The sequence below is a fragment of the Peromyscus maniculatus genome, chromosome 2, assembly GCF_049852395.1.
Source record: "Peromyscus maniculatus bairdii isolate BWxNUB_F1_BW_parent chromosome 2, HU_Pman_BW_mat_3.1, whole genome shotgun sequence".
NCBI classification, from domain to species: Eukaryota; Metazoa; Chordata; class Mammalia; order Rodentia; family Cricetidae; genus Peromyscus; species Peromyscus maniculatus.
In genome coordinates this window covers 67746592-67761938 of record NC_134853.1, presented here as the reverse complement: position 1 = coordinate 67761938, position 15347 = coordinate 67746592, and the positions used below count along the sequence as shown (strand labels likewise).

Below are 15347 nucleotides of genomic sequence, written 5' to 3'. Positions count from 1 at the left end.
AGACGTCAGCCCAGCAGGCGCTCACTGGGACCATTAACTCCAGCATGCAGGCTGTGCAGGATGCCCAGGCTACTCTGGATGACTTCGACACGCTGCCTCCTCTTGGCCAGGACGCTGTGAGTATGGGGCAGAGAAGAGGCTAAGTGATTTGAAGCTGAGCTCTAAGGAATGAGAGGGGATGATTAAACCAGAGTAGACCCTAAGGTTTTCCCTTCCTCTCTCAGGCCTCCAAAGCTTGGCGTAAGAACAAGATGGACGAATCAAAGCATGAGATCCATTCCCAGGTAGATGCCATCACAGCTGGTACTGCCTCCGTGGTGAACCTGACGGCGGGTAGGTGGATGTCAACGTGTGTGTGTGTGTGTGTGTGTGTGTGTGTGTGTGTGTGTGTGTGTGTGTGTGTGACGGGGATGGGGAGCCGTGTGCACAAGCATTGTATGTGATCTCCTCCGAGCCTTGACTCCGTGGAAGGTTGTGTGCGTACATCTCTCTCAGGACACATGCGACTAACTGGCGATGCTCCTTCCCCGGCCCGCCTCAGCTTCCTCCTCAGCTTCTTCCTCCTTTCTGTCTTCAGGAGACCCCGCAGAGACAGACTATACCGCGGTGGGCTGTGCGGTCACCACCATCTCCTCCAACCTGACGGAGATGTCCCGCGGGGTGAAGTTGTTGGCCGCCCTCCTGGAGGACGAAGGCGGCAATGGCCGGCCCCTTCTCCAGGCAGCCAAGGGCCTCGCAGGGGCAGTATCAGAGCTGCTCCGCAGTGCTCAGCCAGCCAGCGCCGAGGTGAGGGCCACGGGGTGGGCGGGGGAGGGTGGACACACGGTTCCACCCCAAGGAGGAAGGGCGGTCGAAAATGTGACCCAGGAGCCTGTGAGCCCTGTGGGCACACGGCCAGGGACCACGCGGCTTCTGACGGTGTTCCTTCTCCACAGCCCCGTCAGAACCTGCTGCAGGCAGCTGGGAACGTGGGCCAGGCCAGTGGGGAGCTGTTGCAGCAAATTGGGGAAAGTGACACTGACCCCCACTTCCAGGTTGGTGATGTACCCAGCTCCTAGAACCCCCGCTACCAGGAGGTAATCTCTGATCCAGAATTCAGATTTCAGTCCCTAGTTCTGTAAATTGGCCCATCCAGACCAGCCTGGTCTTGTTTCCAGGGATGAGACTGAGAACTTCTCGTCTCTTGGGGTGAGAATTGAGACCCCCTAAATACAAATATAAATCTAGCTCTCTTTGGGCCTCGTTGGTGATGTTCTTAGCCCTGACTTCCTGTGCATAGCCATGGCCCCAGCTCTCAGCTGTCTCAGACACCCCTGCCACACTGAGGATGGGGCTGCCCCTCCCCAACCCTAGGCAAGTTGCCTCAGCTGATTTTTCATCCTGGATTTCCCATGCAGATGTGTGTACCCAGAGGGGCTGGGGCTCGATCTCCCCCCGATTCCCCTACGGTAACGGCCTCTGGCCTGGGCCTTCCCAGCTTGGTCCTCTCTGAGCCGCATACACTCGCTTCCTCCACACCTCTTCCTCAGTCTCCTAGGGGAACAGACTTGATGGGAGATGGGGAGGCCTAGACTGGCAGGGTTGGAGAAGAGAGATCAGATAGGGCAGGACAGGCTCTTGCTCCTTGCACACTGAGATTGAGAGGCATGGAGACATGAAGCGCCCACCCCATTGCACTACCCAGTCCTCCCCATCACTGTCCGAGTGTATCCGCCTCAAGCATCTCTCCCTTTGGTGTAGACTCTCTCTCTGTTGGTGAGGGTTTGTTCTCGGTGAGGGTCTGTCCTTCTGGGTGCTCAAGGTAGAGGGGCTTGGGATAGGTTCTGAAGGCTTCTGCATATGCTGTGCTCTGATTGGAGCGGTGGGGATAATGAAGCTGCTGAGCCTGTGAGAGGTACCCGTGGCTCCTAGGCTCAGGCTCAGGTCTTCCGGCTGCTCTTTCCTCACAGGACGTCCTAATGCAACTAGCAAAGGCAGTGGCGAGCGCTGCAGCTGCCCTGGTCCTCAAGGCCAAGAGCGTGGCCCAGCGCACAGAGGACTCAGGGCTTCAGACCCAGGTCATTGCTGCAGCTACACAGTGTGCCCTGTCTACCTCCCAGCTGGTGGCCTGTACGAAGGTGAGCCGGGGTTTGCTGTGCCCTGTGCCTGTGGCTAGTGTGAACACGCACTCCCACAAACCTCTTTTTATCTCTGACTCTTGAGGCCTCGTCAGTCACCCCAGTGACTGCTGTAAGAACCACAAACACCCCATCTCGTGGCCTCTTTCCCTGGCCACAGCTCTGAAGCTCCGTTTCCCCGTAGGTGGTAGCCCCTACAATCAGCTCACCGGTCTGCCAAGAACAGCTGGTGGAGGCCGGACGACTGGTAGCCAAGGCTGTGGAGGGCTGTGTGTCTGCCTCCCAGGCAGCCACAGAAGATGGGCAGCTGTTGCGAGGGGTGGGAGCCGCAGCCACAGCTGTCACCCAGGCCCTCAATGAGCTGCTGCAGCACGTGAAGGCCCATGCCACAGGGGCTGGGCCTGCTGGCCGGTACGACCAGGCCACTGACACCATCCTCACTGTCACTGAGAACATCTTCAGCTCCATGGGTGATGCCGGTAAGAGTCCTCACCCCCAGGGAGACAGAAGCCCCAGTGTGGACATTTCCCTTAGACCCAGTTCTGCCACCGCTGAGGATCGGCCCAGTGGCCTTCCCAGCTGTGTGACCATAGGCTCCTTCTTGAGTCTGCAGCCTCCACTTCCCCATGGCTAAAGCAGAAAGATAGGCCTTGTTCTGTTTCGTGCAGCATTTACAGAAGATACCAACTTCTGCACAGTCATAGGCGGCCAAGAGCATGGTCAAGAGCTAGCCCTGCAAACGAGAAGAGGGGGGATGTAGCCTCCTCCACTTTACCTTTGTACCCCAAATCATACTGGCTGGAAACTGTCCTTCCTTCCTCCCGTGGGAGCTCACTGGGAGATCTGTTCTCCAAGATCTTAACCCAGAAAGCTGGAACTCAGAGGAAATCACTCGAGAACTTCGCCAGTCTCGTCGTCTCTGTCCCCGAAAGCCCTTGTCTACATTGTCTGGCCCACTCACCCTCCTCCCTCACCCTCTTCCAGTGTCTCTGGCTTTCTTACTTGATGATAACCCTGTGTTCCAGGGGAGATGGTACGACAGGCCCGCATCCTGGCCCAAGCCACCTCGGACCTGGTCAATGCCATCAAGGCCGATGCTGAGGGGGAGAGTGATCTGGAGAACTCTCGGAAGCTCCTGAGTGCTGCCAAGATCCTTGCTGATGCCACTGCCAAGATGGTGGAGGCTGCCAAGGTACAAAGTAGTTTTCTGTACAGACCCGGAACTGGGCCCTTCCGAAGGGAAGGAGAGAGGTCCAGGTGGGGACTTTGTCTGATGGGAAGACCCAAGAAAAGCAGGAAGTAGAACAGATAAGGAAACCCCCAGGAAACTCCCAGCTCCCAGCCTGCAGTGGGCCACCAGCCAGGCTTCCAGCGACTGTGACTCCCAGTGACTCTGGCTGTAAGCGTCCACATCTTTTCTTCTTTCCCGATGAAGGTCTGCTGCTCCCAATTTCCTTCTGACGCCACCACGTCTGCATGGCGTCTTTCCTGGTCCCCTGTGAGGGCAGACAGCCTTTTGGCCCAGGGGTCTCTGCTAGCCTTACAGGATAAGATAGCATTAGATGCCAACACACGAGGTGTGAAGACTGTCGGAAGGAGGCACCAGAGATCCCCTGAGCTTTGCAGCTGCTACAGATTGCTGTGACCCCTTCTCCTGAGAGTCTTCCTCTTCCCAGGCCACCCTACATTAACGTAGCATTCTGAGTATTCTGTAGAGAACAGCAAGAAAAAGACTCCTCTCCCCAGGGAGAGGACGCAGGCACAATTCCAAGAAGGGATTCACATCCCAGAGGAAATTAAGGACCTGGGACCTGGGACCCGCCCCCCCATCCTCCTGTTCCACCCCCACCCCCACCCCCACACTTCCCTTCTGAAACAGTTCTCAACTCTGAGCAGTTCCTACCCGAGTGCAGGTAGTTAGCAATTGCTTTAGGAAAAGGAGTGAGCTTTCAGCTGAGTGTAGAGGAGTCAGAAAAGAGTGTTTCTGCTCCGATGAGGATGGGTGATGACTGTCTCCTCTCAGGGAGCAGCTGCCCACCCTGACAGTGAGGAACAGCAGCAGCGACTGCGGGAGGCCGCTGAGGGGCTCCGCATGGCCACCAATGCCGCTGCACAGAATGCCATCAAGAAGAAGTTGGTGCAGCGCCTGGAGGTAAGGCTGGGCAGTCTGGGAGCGGCTCGGGGGATAAGTGCACGGATGCAGTGAGAGGAATGGGCAGGGACGGATGGGTAGTCAGTATTTCCTTAAGGTACACTGTGGGCCGGGTAGGCCAGGGCCTGGGAGTGCCTGGTCTTCTGATTCCTCTGTCCTACAGCATGCAGCCAAGCAAGCTGCGGCCTCTGCTACGCAGACCATCGCCGCAGCCCAGCATGCAGCCTCTGCCCCCAAGGCCTCTGCAGGCCCCCAGCCCCTGCTGGTACAGAGCTGCAAGGTAAGTCTCCAAGAGGCACGTGGGAGTAGGGAAGGGTGGGAAGAAAGGTAGTACTTTCCTTTCCCTGAGTTCAAGAGCATGGTACTCACGGCCCTTTGACCCACAGGCTGTGGCGGAGCAGATTCCATTGCTGGTACAGGGCGTCCGAGGAAGCCAAGCTCAGCCTGACAGCCCCAGTGCTCAGCTCGCCCTCATTGCTGCCAGCCAGAGCTTCCTGCAGGCAAGACACTCCCCTCTTCTAAGACCAGACTCTCCCTCCTTCCCAAGAACTTAGATCTCCCGCAATCTGGATATCTGCTAGTAGCTAAGACCAAACCCGAGTGCTTACTACATCGGTACTACCAGTGTCCCTGGAAGGCTAGAGAGAGGGTGTCGCCTGCCCCTCATTTGCATATTCTCCAACAGCCAGGTGGGAAGATGGTGGCGGCCGCCAAAGCCTCGGTGCCAACGATTCAGGATCAGGCTTCGGCGATGCAGCTGAGTCAGTGTGCAAAGAACCTAGGCACTGCTCTGGCCGAACTCCGCACTGCCGCCCAGAAGGTAGGCACTCACTGGGAGACGAGGCTGTGCATGCGGACGCCTGGGACGGGGAGCATTTGCCCAGTATAACCTCTAAGAGGGTGACTAACCCAGCAATGTAGCCATACCCCCTGCTGCTCACTGTCACAGGCTCAGGAGGCATGTGGACCTTTGGAGATGGATTCTGCACTGAGTGTCGTACAGAATCTAGAGAAAGACCTGCAGGAAGTCAAGGCAGCAGCTCGGGATGGCAAGCTGAAACCCTTACCCGGGGAAACAGTGAGTAGTCTTAATAACATGCCCTCACTCAGACCCTGAAAGTCTGCTCAGCTGTGCTCCAGAACCTTCATTTAATCTGCCAGCTGTCCCCAAGAACCTTCTCGGGTGCCCTCTCACTTCCTCCTCCTAAGCCTTCACCCCTTGTCTGCAGATGGAGAAGTGTACCCAGGATCTTGGCAACAGCACCAAGGCAGTGAGCTCGGCCATCGCCAAGCTGCTGGGGGAGGTTGCCCAGGGCAACGAGAACTATGCAGGTATGTAGGCCCAAGCTAGGAGTGGAGCATATGATAGGAAGTGGAGAAGCAGGAGCTTGTAAACTGATGGAGGGGCTGGAGAGGTGGCTCAGCGGTTAACATGCTCTTCCAGAGGTCCTGAGTTCAATTCCTAGCATGCATATGGCGGCTCACAACCATCTATAGTAGGATCTGATGCCCTCTTCTGGCATGAAGTCATACACGCAGATAGAGTACTCATACTCTCTCTCTCTCTCTCTTTTTTTTTTTTTTGTTTTTTGAGACAGGGTTTCTTTGTAGCTTTGGAGCCTGTCCTGGACTAGCTCTGTAGCCCAGGCTGGGCTCGAACTCAAAGAGATCCACCTGCCTCTGCCTCCCGAGTGCTGGGATTACAGGCGTGCGCCACCACCGCCCTGCGTAAATACTCTTTAAAAAAAAAAAAGCTAATGGAGCCAACCCCTCTTCTCTGTGTGTCCCCAGGTATTGCAGCTCGGGATGTGGCCGGTGGACTGCGGTCACTGGCCCAGGCTGCTCGGGGCGTAGCTGCCCTGACCTCGGATCCTTCGGTGCAGGCCATTGTACTTGACACAGCCAGTGACGTCCTGGACAAGGCCAGCAGCCTCATTGAGGAGGCAAAAAAAGCAGCTGGCCATCCAGGGGACCCAGAGAGCCAGCAAAGACTTGCTCAGGTCAGGTGTTGGGAAGGGCTCCTGCCCACCCCTCCCTTAGACGTCTCCATAAGGCCCACCCTTACAGGACACACTCTTCATGCGTTCTCAGGTCTGCTCATAGCGTGCCTCTCTGAATCCCACCCTCTCTCTTGTCTTAGAAGTGTGTTAGACTTAGGCCCCAAACTTGCAGAGCAGCTGGTTTGGGGATGCTTGGTGATTATTGTCTGTGACCTTGACCTCAGCTTCTTCCAGTTTCAGTGGCAGGGCAGCTGGTTATCGTCCACGTCCCAGTGTGGAAGGAGGGTCTCCCGGATTATTCCGTCTTTGGCAACCCTATTTCTTTCTCACTCCAGGTGGCGAAAGCTGTGACCCAGGCACTGAACCGCTGTGTTAGCTGCCTGCCTGGCCAAAGAGATGTGGATAATGCCCTGAGAGCAGTTGGAGATGCCAGCAAGCGACTCCTGAGCGACTCGGTAGGAACAGGCTTGGCTAGCAGAGGAGAGCGTTCTGACGTGGGCTTCTCCTTTGACCCTGCCTTCCCAGAGCTGTCCCTTTTTGTTACTCCCAGGTCCTGGGCCCATCTCACTGGCCTGCTTTTGGAAAGCTCTGTCTCACCTCTCATTCGTCTCTCTGACTTTTCCTCCGATCCTGCAGCTTCCTCCCAGCACGGGGACATTTCAAGAAGCTCAGAGCCGACTGAATGAAGCTGCTGCTGGATTAAATCAGGCAGCCACAGAACTGGTGCAGGCCTCCCGAGGAACCCCTCAGGACCTGGCTCGGGCCTCAGGTCGATTTGGACAGGACTTCAGCACCTTCCTGGAAGCCGGGGTGGAGATGGCAGGGCAGGCGCCGGTACGCAGGGGCAGAGGGTGCAGTGAGGGGTACGGTAGGAAACACGTGGGTATCCAGAGTCTAGGTCTGCTCCTGGTTCCCTCCTCCCCAGTGTCCAACAAAACATGTATGTTTGGGAAAGAAGAACCTTTTAGAAACAGACAGGACAGGATGATGTGTGCCATCAACTTTAACAGAGCCAAGAGGACCGAGCCCAGGTGGTGTCCAACTTGAAGGGCATCTCCATGTCTTCAAGCAAACTTCTTCTGGCTGCTAAGGCCCTGTCCACAGATCCTGCTGCTCCCAACCTCAAGAGTCAACTGGCTGCAGCTGCTAGGTAAGCAGGAACTGGAAAGCCCAGCTCTGGGGACCTGTGAGAAGGCCAGAGAGGGGACATTCCATGAGGCATCCCCAGGTTTGCCAACAGTAAAGCAGAAGAAAATATATACAGTCCCATGCACACAGGACTCAGGAAAGATCACCTACTCACTCAGTTCCACACCCCTCCCCCAAATCAGGGCAGTGACAGACAGCATCAACCAGCTCATCACCATGTGCACCCAGCAAGCACCTGGGCAGAAGGAGTGTGACAATGCCCTCCGGGAACTCGAGGTGAGCCTTCAGCATGGTAGCTGGGCCGAGGGAGCTAGGGCCGAGGGACTGTCTCAAATTTCATGTCACTCCCGACACAGACAGTCCGAGAACTCCTGGAGAATCCAGTCCAGCCCATCAACGACATGTCTTACTTTGGTTGCTTGGACAGTGTCATGGAGAACTCGAAGGTTAGTGGGACGGGGAGCTCCGGAGGCAGGGACAGGAACGTGGCCTTAATACCTTGGTGCCCAGGACGTGATCTGACTCTCCTCATCCCCCTCTTCCTCAGGTCCTAGGTGAGGCCATGACTGGCATCTCCCAGAACGCCAAGAATGGAAATCTGCCGGAGTTTGGCGATGCCATCGCCACAGCCTCCAAGGCCCTCTGTGGCTTCACCGAGGCAGCTGCACAGGTAATTTCTCTCCGTGGACCCCAGAGCAGCTCTCGCGCTCCATGCCCATGCTCCCTGTGCAAGGACACAAATCAGGACGCTGGTGCAGATTCTGGGTGCCCTGCTGTGGGGAGGGAGATGTCGTCAGAGTTGTTGAACACCAGCGCTTCAGGTGGCGGTAACTCTTGGGTCTGCTTACATTGACCAGTTGTGAGGCTTTTTTTTTTAATGGTGCTCGAATTGAACTAAGCCTCGTGGCATGTTAGGCAAGGCAAGCACTTACTACTGAGCTACACTCCCACCTAGGTGAAGCACTTCTATTAGAGTAGTTACAGGGAAAGCAGGTCACGTGTAGTAGTGTTTGCCTTTACTTCTGGCATTAGGCAGAGGCAGGTGGATCTCTGAGTTTGAGGTCAGCCTGGTGAACATAGTGAGTCCCAGGTGACCCTGTCTCAAAAAAAATAAAAACCACCCTGAGAATTTCTTTCCAGCTATTTTTATTTTTTTCCTGGAAGCCTACCATTCTCCTCCCTCTCTTACCTCCTTTTGCCCTGGGTCCCCTGCTGTAAATGGCTTGAATTTTTAGTTTTATATTTTTTCATTTTTTTTTAATTTATTTATTTTTCTATTATTAGCTTGATACAATACAAATTCTTTTTTTTTTTTTTTGGTTTTTCCAAGACAGGGTTTCTCTGTGTAGCTTTGCACCTTTCCTGGATCTCGCTCAATAGACCAGGCTGGCCTCGAACTCACAGAGATCCGCCTGGCTCTGCCTCCCGAGTGCTGGGATTAAAGGCGTGCGCCACCACCGCCCAGTGATACAGTACAAATTCTTATCCTAATAGTGAAATGTTTCATTGAGACTTGCCCAGTAGTTAAGTATAACCAAAACTTGTTATAAGCCACAGTCGTCCTAGGGTCCCCCCTGCTATGTAGCCTCCCTGGTTCTGTGGGTTGCAGTCTGATTGTTCTTTGCTTTATATCTAGTTTCCATTTATGAGTGAGTACATACCATGTTTGTCCTTCTGGGTTTGGGTTACCTCACTCAGGATGATGTTTTCTAGTTCCATCCATTCGCCTGCAAATTTCATGCTTTCATTGTTTTTCTCTGCTGAGTAGTACTCCATTGTGTATATGTACCACATTTTCTTAATCCATTCTTCAGTTGTCGGGCATCTAGGTTGTTTCCAGGTTCTGGCTATTACAAATAGTGCTGCTATGAACATAGTTGAGCATGTATCTTTGTGGTATGATTGAGCATTCCTTGGGTATATGCCCAAGAGTGGTATGGCTGGGTCTTGCAGTAGATCGATTCTCAATTTTCTGAGAAACCGCCATACTGATTTCCACAGTGGTTGTACAAGTTTGCATTCCCACCAACAATGGAGGAGTGTTCCCTTTGCTCTGCATCCTCTCCAACATAGACTGTCATTAGTGTTTTTGATTGTAGCCATTCTGACAGGTGTAAGATGGTATCTCAGAGTCGTTTTGATTTGCATTTCTCTGATGACTAAGGATGTTGAGCATTTCTTTAAATGTCTTTCAGCCATTTGAGATTCTTCTTTTGAGAATTCTCTGTTTAGCTCTTTAGCCCATTTTTAATTGGATTGTTCAGTATTTTGATGTCTAGTTTCTTGAGTTCTTTAAATACTTTGGAGATCAGTCCTCTATCAGATGTGGGGTTGGTGAAGGTCTTTTCCCATTCTGGAGGCTGTCTTTTTTTTTTTTTTTTTTTGCTGTTACTTTTTTTTTAAATTTATTGATTTATTATGTATACAGAAGAGGGCACCAGATCTCATTACAGATGGTTGTGAGCCACCATGTGGGTGCTGGGAATTGAACTCAGGACCTCGGTGCTCTTAACCTCTGAGCCATTCCTCCAGCCCTCTTTTTGTCTTACTGACCGTGTCTTTTGCCCTACAAAAGCTTCTCAGTTTCAAGAAGTCCCATTTATTAATTGTTGTTCTCAGTGTCTGTGCTACTGGTGTTATATTTAGGAAGTGATCTCTGGTGCCAAAAGTACTTGAACTCCTGCGTTCAAGAGTGCTTCCTACTTTCTCTTCCATCAAGTTCAGTGTAACTGGATTTATGGTGAGGTCTTTGGTCCACGTGGACTTGAGTTTTGTGCATGGTGACAGATATGGATCTATTTGTAATCTTTTACATATTGATATCCAGTTATGCCAGCACCATTTGTTGAAGATACTTTCTTTTTTCCATTGTATAGTTTTGGCTTCTTTGTCAAAAATCAGGTGTTCATATGTGCGTGGGTTAATGTCAGGGTCTTCAGTTCGATTCCATTGGTCTGTATGTCGGTTTTTATACCAGTACCAAGCTATTTTTATTATGATGAGTATTTTGCCTACATGTATGAGTGTGTACCATGTGAGAGCCTGGTGCCTTGAGAGATGAGAAGAGGGTGTCAGATCTCCTAGAACAAGTTATGGTTGTGAGTCATCATGTGGGTGCTGGGAATTGAACCCAGGTCTTTTGTTTTGTTTCCGAGATAGGGTTTCTCTGTGTGGTTTTTGGTGCCTGTCCTGGATCTCGCTCTGCAGACCAGGCTGGCCTTGGACTCACAGAGATCCACCTGGCTCTGCCTCCTGAGTGCTGGGCTTAAAGGCATGCACCACCAATGCCTGGCTAACCCAGGTCTTTTACAAGAACAAGTACTCTTAATTAGGAAGCTGTCTCTCCAGCCCCAGGCTTGACTTTTAAAAATCTTCCTAGTTTTGTTTCTTGTTTTATTTTTGAGAAAACATACAGAAGAAAAAGCAAACCTATCCTATGTTGATTGAAGTATGAATTAAACATTATGATGATCTTCCCATTACAAGAATGGTAAACATTGCTGGGCATGGTGGTGCACTCAGCAGGCAGAGGCAGGTGGAGTTCTGTGAGGTGGAAGCCAGCCTGTCTACCAGCGAGTTCCGGGATAGCTAGGACTGTTACACAGAAATTCTGTCTTGAAAAACAAAACAAACAAACCAACAGTAAGTGTTGTATCCATCTGTTGCCACTTCGCAGACTCCAAGCTTGACAGTGCTGTGGGTGCTAACTGACTTAAGAGCCTTAGAGTCCTAGAATTGTATCTTCTGTTTCTTTGTTCTTTTTGACCAGTCCTTGGCTGGTCTCAAAGTCGCTATGTAGACTAGGCTAGCCTCAGACCTTCATACACTCCTGCCTCTTTGTATGCATGTGCCTTTCAAATGTTTATACTCCTTCTTAACAGTGCGCTGTACTTTGTACTTTTCCTTCTGTGATCCAGCACAGACACACATACTTCTAAACGGAAATGAAGTTCAGTAAAATCCTTTGTGTGTGTGTGTGTGTGTGTGTGTGTGTGTGTGTGTGTGTGTTGTTCTGTTCTGAGATGGTACCTCACTCCTCCAGGCTGTCTTCACACTCAGCACCTCTGTCTCCTGGCGTTGGGGTCACAGGCGAGCACTGCCGTTCTAGCCTATCTACTTCTTTAGTCTTCTGGAATGCTGGGGTCACTTTAGCGACACGAGCAGGGAGGGAAGCTGCGGTTGTTAGTACTGCTTCTGCGCACAGAGCTCAGAAAGACACAGCCTGTCCTCAGAGTTGCCTTCTCCCCCACCGTGTTCATTTCTCCTCAGGCAGCGTATCTGGTTGGTGTCTCCGACCCCAATAGCCAAGCTGGCCAGCAAGGACTGGTGGAACCCACACAGTTTGCCCGGGCAAACCAGGCAATTCAGATGGCCTGCCAGAGTCTGGGGGAGCCCGGCTGTACCCAGGCCCAGGTAATGCAAGAGTGCAGGTACCATGGGCAAGGCTGAGGAAGGATGGGCAGACCCTGAGAGGAAAGGGGGGGAGGAAGGACGTGTGAGGGAAGATGGGGTACACCTCCACCTTCCACAGAACGCCTCTCTAAGGTCACAACCTCTCTAGACACCTCTGAGCTCTTTCCCTCACTTGCCCCATTTTGATTTTTCTCCATTAATGTATCTGTTGTCCGTTTTTCCCACCCCCACGTCCAGTTCATCTTTAAGCCCCTTTCTCTCCCAGATCTCCACTTTTCCAGAAACTCTCTTTCCTGTCAGACTTCCCAGGGTGTCCTCCTCTATCCTCCACTCTAAAATGGCTCCCCTTAGGTCTGCGTTCTTCTTCCTGCTCTGTCTCAGCTGTCCCATCTCCGTGTCCTCAGGTGTTGTCTGCAGCCACTATTGTGGCCAAACACACTTCTGCGCTGTGTAACAGCTGCCGCCTGGCTTCTGCTCGGACCGCCAATCCCACTGCCAAGCGCCAGTTTGTCCAGTCAGCCAAGGAGGTGGCCAACAGTACAGCCAATCTGGTCAAGACCATCAAGGTTCACAGTGTTTGAGTTTTCAAGTCCCCTGACCCATCCCGCCTTCTCTTCCTGAGTCTAGGAATGACTAGGAAGTCACTCTCGGAGGTCTTTTGCTAGATTCCCCTGGCCTTGCCTATCCAGACTTACCAATTCCAGCTCATCAACCCTCTGCACCCTTGAGGGTGGCCTGGGTTTCATTTGTGTGCCTACTTACTGAGTCCTGAGGCCCCCTGTTCAATTCCAGGCACTAGATGGGGCCTTCACGGAAGAGAACCGTGCCCAGTGCCGAGCAGCGACCGCCCCTCTGCTGGAAGCTGTGGATAATCTGAGTGCCTTTGCATCCAACCCTGAATTCTCCAGCATTCCTGCCCAGATCAGCCCTGAGGTGAGGCTCTGTGACCGAGAACTGATGAGCCCCTTCATCTTCGTGGACACAAGTCATGAGGCTTGCCTCCCTGCCTCCTCTCTCCTCAGGGCCGAGCTGCCATGGAGCCTATTGTGATCTCTGCTAAGACCATGTTAGAGAGCGCTGGAGGACTCATCCAGACAGCTCGGGCGCTAGCGGTCAATCCCCGGGACCCCCCACGCTGGTCAGTGCTGGCTGGCCACTCTCGGACTGTCTCCGATTCCATCAAGAAACTTATTACCAGCATGAGGTACTGAGGGTTAGGAAGCGTGTGTGGCTAGGGACAAACAGCATGGCGGATGGCGGAGCTGGAATGAGATGGCACACTGTCGGTGGACATGATTCCAGATTTGGGGATGTTGGGGAAGATGGCCTTTAAGAGATGGTCTTTATGTGAACCCTGTGGTGTACCTGCAGAGACAAAGCCCCAGGGCAGCTGGAGTGCGAGACTGCCATCGCGGCTCTGAACAGTTGCTTGCGGGACCTGGACCAGGCTTCTCTTGCTGCCGTCAGCCAACAGCTAGCTCCCCGGGAAGGAATCTCTCAAGAGGTGAGGAGAACGTATCCGAGAACGGAGACGTCAGGCTCAAAGATGGGGCTGGGGGAGAAGGATTTCAGGGATGTCTTCACAGACACATCCAAGGGCTGGGACACGCTGGATCTGCTTCAGGCGGTAGATACGGAAGGACGCCTGGGAGTGGGGGTGTAGCTCAGGGTAGAGTGTATGCTCAGCACACACACAGCCCTGGGTTCCATCTCCAGTACCGTGCCCATCCCCAGACAGTTAGAAGGAAGAATGAGATTCTGTACCCCAGTGGCCCTGTTGCCGTCACATCAGGCCTGATGTCTGCCTTCTCCCCAGGCTCTGCACACTCAGATGCTCACCGCAGTCCAGGAAATTTCCCATCTCATCGAGCCGCTGGCCACTGCCGCCCGGGCTGAAGCCTCCCAGCTGGGACACAAGGTACCTAGGGCATCGTGTGAGGAGTCCCAGGGGACAAGTTAAGGGAGTACCTGACCCTCACCCCAACTTTTGCTTCAGGTGTCCCAGATGGCCCAGTACTTTGAGCCACTCACCCTGGCTGCGGTGGGCGCTGCTTCGAAGACACTGAGCCACCCGCAGCAGATGGCACTTCTGGACCAGACTAAAACGCTGGCAGAGTCTGCCTTGCAGCTGCTGTACACTGCCAAGGAGGCCGGCGGTAACCCCAAGGTAGTGAGGGGCCCGGGAGGGTAATTGCTGATAAGAGCCAGACAGGCAGGAGCTACAGGCTGTCTTCGCTCGCTGTCCCGTAGCAAGCGGCACACACCCAGGAAGCCCTGGAGGAGGCCGTGCAGATGATGACAGAGGCTGTGGAGGACCTGACGACAACCCTCAATGAAGCAGCCAGTGCTGCAGGGGTCGTCGGTGGCATGGTGGACTCGATCACCCAGGCCATCAACCAGGTTAGAGCCTTGGCTGCCTCTGGACACGGGCTGCCCTGGTCTGCGGACTTTGGGCTCTCAGTAGCAGTGGTCCTGACCGTCTTTCTCTTTGCCCGTCCTCTTCCTCAGCTAGATGAAGGACCTATGGGTGAACCAGAAGGTTCGTTCGTAGATTACCAAACAACCATGGTGAGGACAGCCAAGGCCATTGCTGTCACTGTGCAGGAGATGGTAAGTCTGGGACATAAGAGGACTACTCTAGAGAGCCGAGCTTGGTCAGAACTTCACTTCTTCCCTTACCACTAGGTGACCAAGTCCAATACCAGCCCTGAAGAACTGGGCCCTCTCGCCAACCAGCTGACCAGCGACTATGGCCGACTGGCCTCACAAGCCAAGCCTGCAGCTGTGGCCGCTGAAAATGAAGAGGTAAACATGGAGGCAGTTCTGCCTTTTCTCAGGAGAGACCGGCTTATGCCCCTTGTTCCTATGGCAGCTTCCAGAGCTGTCCTGAGCTCCCTCTCTCTAGATAATGGGCACCACCTTCACGGCCACTCCATAAAGAGTGAGCAGGACTGTGTGTAGACGTGAAGGGTCAAAGCCTTCAGTCACAGGGACAAAGGGCAGCTCAGGACCCGTAGGCTTCTGGGTTCTGCTTCTCTTGCCTCTGCAACCCCTGTGAGGCCTGTGGCATCTTCTCTGCTGGGCCGTGAGTCTCTTCCCTCCTCGGTACTTATTGTTGCATGCTCAGGAAGCTCGCTCTTGCCTGAGCTCTTGGCTTTTCTTTCCAAGAAAGTGAGTAACTGGATCTTAGCAGGACACACCTAATCCCCAAACCCTCCATAACCCCAACAGGCTGGCGGCTCCTAATCCATGGCTCTGATTCACATAACCAGGCATGAAGTACTTCTCCCCCTCGTCCCATGGTGCTAACACAATCCTCACACAGTGGCGCCTTCTCACTGTGATTTTCCATGTGTAGGAGGGGACTCCTGCTTGAATAAGAAATCCAGAAAGGCTGTGCTGGGAACCTTTTCTTACAACTCCATTAGTCAGTGTACACGTTTCTTTTTAAAGTCCATTTACTTACTATTACGTGTGTGTGTGCGATGTGTGTGAGTGCGGGTGTTAACGTGTCAC

At 53.3% G+C, this 15347-nt stretch overlaps 1 protein-coding gene across 5 annotated transcripts in view; it reads left to right on the top strand.

The window, feature by feature from the left end:
• Positions 1–15347, top strand: part of Tln1 (talin 1) — a 32529-nt gene that overhangs the window by 12107 nt on the left and 5075 nt on the right. For 3 of the 5 annotated variants that reach the window (XM_076564085.1, XM_076564087.1, XM_076564086.1), the window contains exons 14-44: positions 3–116; positions 225–333; positions 578–786; positions 936–1034; positions 1398–1448; positions 1950–2117; positions 2302–2596; positions 3143–3309; positions 4141–4269; positions 4433–4549; positions 4656–4769; positions 4955–5089; positions 5219–5347; positions 5499–5601; positions 6061–6269; positions 6605–6724; positions 6906–7103; positions 7280–7419; positions 7601–7694; positions 7775–7864; positions 7966–8088; positions 11688–11831; positions 12236–12397; positions 12624–12764; positions 12854–13035; positions 13203–13335; positions 13648–13749; positions 13828–13998; positions 14082–14231; positions 14340–14441; positions 14517–14636. In XM_076564085.1, coding sequence (XP_076420200.1) covers positions 3–116; positions 225–333; positions 578–786; positions 936–1034; positions 1398–1448; positions 1950–2117; positions 2302–2596; positions 3143–3309; positions 4141–4269; positions 4433–4549; positions 4656–4769; positions 4955–5089; positions 5219–5347; positions 5499–5601; positions 6061–6269; positions 6605–6724; positions 6906–7103; positions 7280–7419; positions 7601–7694; positions 7775–7864; positions 7966–8088; positions 11688–11831; positions 12236–12397; positions 12624–12764; positions 12854–13035; positions 13203–13335; positions 13648–13749; positions 13828–13998; positions 14082–14231; positions 14340–14441; positions 14517–14636 — 4320 coding nt within the window. The remainder of the gene's footprint in view (positions 1–2; positions 117–224; positions 334–577; positions 787–935; positions 1035–1397; positions 1449–1949; positions 2118–2301; positions 2597–3142; positions 3310–4140; positions 4270–4432; positions 4550–4655; positions 4770–4954; positions 5090–5218; positions 5348–5498; positions 5602–6060; positions 6270–6604; positions 6725–6905; positions 7104–7279; positions 7420–7600; positions 7695–7774; positions 7865–7965; positions 8089–11687; positions 11832–12235; positions 12398–12623; positions 12765–12853; positions 13036–13202; positions 13336–13647; positions 13750–13827; positions 13999–14081; positions 14232–14339; positions 14442–14516; positions 14637–15347) is intronic. The other 2 variants (XM_006986007.4, XM_076564088.1) reach the window with 1 other exon arrangement.